The sequence below is a fragment of the Gavialis gangeticus genome, unplaced genomic scaffold (genome assembly GCF_001723915.1).
Source record: "Gavialis gangeticus isolate Ggan-Ray unplaced genomic scaffold, GavGan_comp1, whole genome shotgun sequence".
Classification (NCBI taxonomy): Eukaryota; Metazoa; Chordata; order Crocodylia; family Gavialidae; genus Gavialis; species Gavialis gangeticus.
In genome coordinates this window covers 20,643,222-20,647,751 of record NW_017729011.1, presented here as the reverse complement: position 1 = coordinate 20,647,751, position 4,530 = coordinate 20,643,222, and the positions used below count along the sequence as shown (strand labels likewise).

The following is a 4,530-nucleotide window of genomic DNA, read 5'->3' as shown; positions in this document are numbered from 1 at the left end:
CCAGGCACCTTGCATGCAGTTCCCCCCTTTCGACCTGGGTTATTTTTTTTCCCCTGCGTTGATCACCGACTCCCTTGCTTCCTTTCCAGTCCTTTCTTATTATTTTTTTTTCTAAAAAAAAAAAATAATAATAATATATATATATATACACACTATGATTATTCTCTCAGTGGCTTTCAGCACCCCGAGAAGGCAATGCAGGAAATCTGCTTAGTCGAGCCTTCACTTTGCATATTTATTGAGATTCCAGTTTCTCTTCTCTCCTCTCCGTGCTGGCTTTCTCCTTGGCTTTTTAATTTTTTTTTTAATTTTTTTTTTTAATGGCTCCCCTGATCAAAAGACATTTGCGAGGAGAAATTCAACGGAGCACGAAATGATTATCTCTGCTATTGCCAAAAGTTTGCCTTGAAAAGGGGGGCTGATGGAGGGAGGACAGGGATTAAAAAAAAAAAAAAAAGGAATTGGAAGGCAGTGGCTACTAGCAGGGGATGGATGTTTGAAACAGGATGTGACATCAACAAAGGCGGGGGAAATTTAACTAAACACAGGGAAGGGAGCAGGGGGGGAAATAGCATCAGGATCAAAAATGCAGCCAGATGAAAAAGGAGGAGGAGGAGGAGGAGGAGGGGTCAGTTCTGATGCTGGAGGGGCCTTCTGGGCAGACAGCACTGATTGCGGAGGACCGTACGGGGATGTGTCTCTGCCTGAATTTCCCAGGCAAGCCCTGGACCAGCTGCAGCATGGGTTTTGCAGGACCAGACCGACAGCGCACACCACCGAGAGGTGATCCTAGAGAGAGAAAGGGATGCCAGGAGAAACCGGATGCTGCATTTTGATGGCAAAGTGTGTGTGCATGCAGAGGGGTGTTCAGCCTGCAGGTGGTTTTATACCCCCCTGCCCTTTCTTCCTGTCTTTGAGGACCCAAGGATTGCAGCTCCTGGGTGGAGCCAAGCTCATTTAAACTTAGAAACTCAGTAAAATGGGTATATTACATCATCTTTCCTCCTCCCTCTCCTACATTTCATTAACAAGGAGGCTTTTTAAGTGGGGGATGGAGGGAGAGATCCAATCTGGGACAGAAATGCCCAAACCCCACCCACAGGATATAAGAAAAATGTAGGTGCAGTGTATATAGGTCAAGCTAAAAATGGTAAATAGCTTCCTATTTCTGTAAAGCAAGGTAGAAACGCCCCCGCACCCCACCCCCATATAGCCATGGAGGGAGGGAGAAAGATTTCTGTGTTAACACACACACAGACACACACACACACACACACACACACACACACACACACACACACACACACACACACACACACACACACACACACACACAGATTGCCAGCATTGCAGAGGATGTCAAAACACGCCTTAAGGAGTTAGATCAGTATTATCACTGCCATTTTCCAGGGGGGAAAGTTGATGCACAACTTAGTTGCTATCCCAACTTTTGACATTAAAAAAAAAAAAATCATCTACCAGCTTCCTAAGTTTAGTAAGAAACTTCCTTCCCTGGATTTTATCCCTTGGTGGTTCATTGCAAAGACTTTCTACTTTATTCAGAAACTTCTGTTGTTGGCTGTTGTCAGAGACAAGATCCCCGACTCTATAGACTGTTGATCCCATGCCTGACCCCCCCTCCCCACATTCAGTGGAAGGGTGGAAAATCAGGACATGGCAACATGGAGTATAATTTAGCAGTGATGGCTGAAAGCAAATTGGGTGATGGATTTCAAAGCACTAGGGCAGGAAACTTGGCCAGTGACATTTTGGGCCTGTGTGTTCAAAGGCAAAGCATCACAAAGGATGCATCTACACGTGCAATGAGTCCGATGTGATAAACTCTGGTGCATTTTGTGCCGGAGTACACTGCTCCCAAATGCAGCATTTAAACATGTGCCCAAGACAGCAGCACTTTGAGCTGGGGTGGAGCAGCCCTGGGCTGGCAACAGCTTTGGGGAGTCAGCCCTGGGCTCTGGATGGCAATGTTGGGTGGTTGAGGGGCTGGCTGGGGCACAAGGGTGCTAAACTGTGGGAGCAGGCAGCCACCTCCCCCCCACCCAATTTATCACCCTCATGCCCCAGCCAGCCCCGTCACTATTTACACATGCATTTTAGCAGAGTTAACTACTCCGCCTGAGATATTACTGTTGGTGATAGTACTAACTTACAGCAGAGTTAATTAGTTTACTGTGCTCTAATACTGGCGCACGTGTAGATGGTGGTGCTTTACTGTGGAGCTAATTAGTGAACCCCACAGTAACATGCATGGGTAGATGCACCCAAAGACTGATAGCCTCTCGTGCTCTCATTCTGCAGGAACTTCAATGAGGATGCTGCATTTGGTTCTGGACAATCCTTCCCTAGAAAGATACTGAGAAATTAGACAATATTCAGAGAAGGGAAGTGAAAATGCTCGAGGCGAGGGAGGGACTGTGAGAAAGAGGATGTCAGGGATGTGACCCACTTGATGCATCAAGGCATGTGGATGGTGAAAGCACAAAGGTGGGAGAGGAAGTACGAAATATGAAAGCAGGGAATTGCACCTTGCCAGCAGGTTTCATTCGGCAGGGAGTGGTCTTCTAAGGACACCCATGGGAGGCCCTTTCCTTGAGGCACTTAATGGTAGCTTGAAAAATAAAAACCAATAATAGATATAGCTAAGGTACTGGCTATTAACACAGTATCCAGGTGTTTGCAACCTCTTCTATCTATTCTCCTAACAGCTGTCAAAAAGACTGATTTTACCAATAACACTGGACACAGATTGACTATAGATAAAATTCAGTTGATTATGATGGGAGTCAGGGGTTCAAGGACCTGAGCCTAAGTGATTTGGTCAAGGTCATAGAGGCAGTCTGTAGCAGAGGACTTGAACCCAGTCATAGGCTAGCACCACAGCTAATGTTCCCTCCTTCTGCAATGAATGAACAGTGCCAATTTAGAGCAGCTGGGAATCAGGGCCAGATTAGCAGACAGCCCTGTCCCAGAAGGGAGGTGGACTAGCCTGTCTAAAACCAGCTAACACACTTTCCACAGCAAACAGCCTGAGACTGTTCCTATTAACCCTTCCATAAAAAGCCAGAACATTCCTGATGCTACTCAGGAACTGCTACCATCAGTACTTAAGGGTTATGGGCTGCAAGTCACATTCTCACTTCACAGCTGGAGCCCACACAACTCTAAGGAAACTGGAGAGAAAACATCAGAGACAAGCAATAAAGTCAGCCCGCCACACCACGCGTCCACACGGGATGAAACAACAGAACACGAAACCACCGGCTTCCCCTTGCACTGTAAGTGTCTGGGAACCACGCTGTGCGGACCCAGTTTTGGCATCTCTAAATAGACGTGGACAAGAAATGTTACACTCTGACATACATATACACGCCTTTGCTAAAAACTGAAAAAAAAAGTACATTTAAAAATCAGTTGGTGTATGCATACAACGCCTACGCCTTTCTATCCTCCTTTGCTTTTGTGCCTATCTAACGTCATTGACATCCCGGATGTTGGCGCTGATCTATCCCCAGGAAAATGTGAAAAGAATCAGGGCAATAAACTTTTAAATATTTTTTTTAAATCACTAATCTGTGTAAAAGTGGCCCCTAGAGGTCGCAGCTGACCTCTAGGTCTCACGGTGCCAGGCCCTGTACATTCACGTATTTCTTTTTACTATGTACCCCAACGATCTGACAAGGAAAGCGTTTATGTTGCACACAACATGGAAAGGAAGTGGCCTAGAGAGAGGAACTTCCATGTCCTGTGCCACAATGCGGATCAGGAGCTGACCTGGGGACACAACCCAGGTCTCCCAGATCCTTCAAAGCGGTGTTCCCAGCTTTGAAAACAATATTGGAAAATGAGAAAGGGGTCAGAAAAGACTTACACAGATAAGCCCAGGTCTGGAAAACCTTCATGTTTCCTTGGAAATGAAGCTGCTCTCTGATTCTGGACACGTTAAGGGACCCACAGCAAGGGGAGGCTCGGCAGAGAAAGAGTTTGGGTTGCTTTTGCTAGATTTGGTGCTCCTGGAAGGTCCTAGATCAGGACCGAGGTCCTCTATTGACCTTCCAGCAGCGTCAACTCCCTTTTCCAGGCTGAGCACCGCGAAGGACAGGAGGTAGTTCCTGCTTCATTGATTTCTTGGCCTCTCTGATCACACCTGAAGGCCAGGGATGGTGCTGCTTTCACCTGTCTGCCAGGAACAGAGGCATCAAGTTCACTTTGCAGGAGTCACTAAGCAGGTACAAGACAGGATCTGGTTTTCAGCGGCGACTTGGAAGCTCCACGGCGGAAGCAAGAACAACCCTCTGGGCTCCTTTCATTCTGGCAGCCTTTTTTCCCACCCCCCTGCAAGTGAAGGACCACGCTGGACTAGATTCAACATCACATTTGGAGCTGAAAACCGTCTCCCGTGACTGACGCCTGGCCCACCCAGTTCCCCCGGCGTGTTGAATGCAGGCTGCAGCATATGTGAAACAAAATTGCTCCTCTCGCAAGGCCAAGTCTAATCATACCCACTGGTGT

General features: G+C 47.1%; 1 protein-coding gene across 1 annotated transcript in view; it reads right to left on the bottom strand.

Annotated features, from left to right (window-relative positions):
* The window catches only part of OLFM1 (olfactomedin 1), a 72,181-nt gene extending 71,721 nt beyond the window's left edge, over nt 1–460 (bottom strand). Inside the window, exon 1 of the mRNA XM_019510782.1 lies at nt 1–460. This exon is cut by the window's left edge and continues 81 nt beyond it. Within this exon, the coding sequence (XP_019366327.1) occupies nt 1–15 (15 nt within the window). The 5' untranslated portion in view covers nt 16–460.
* Between the last annotated feature and the right edge of the window lie 4,070 nt (nt 461–4,530).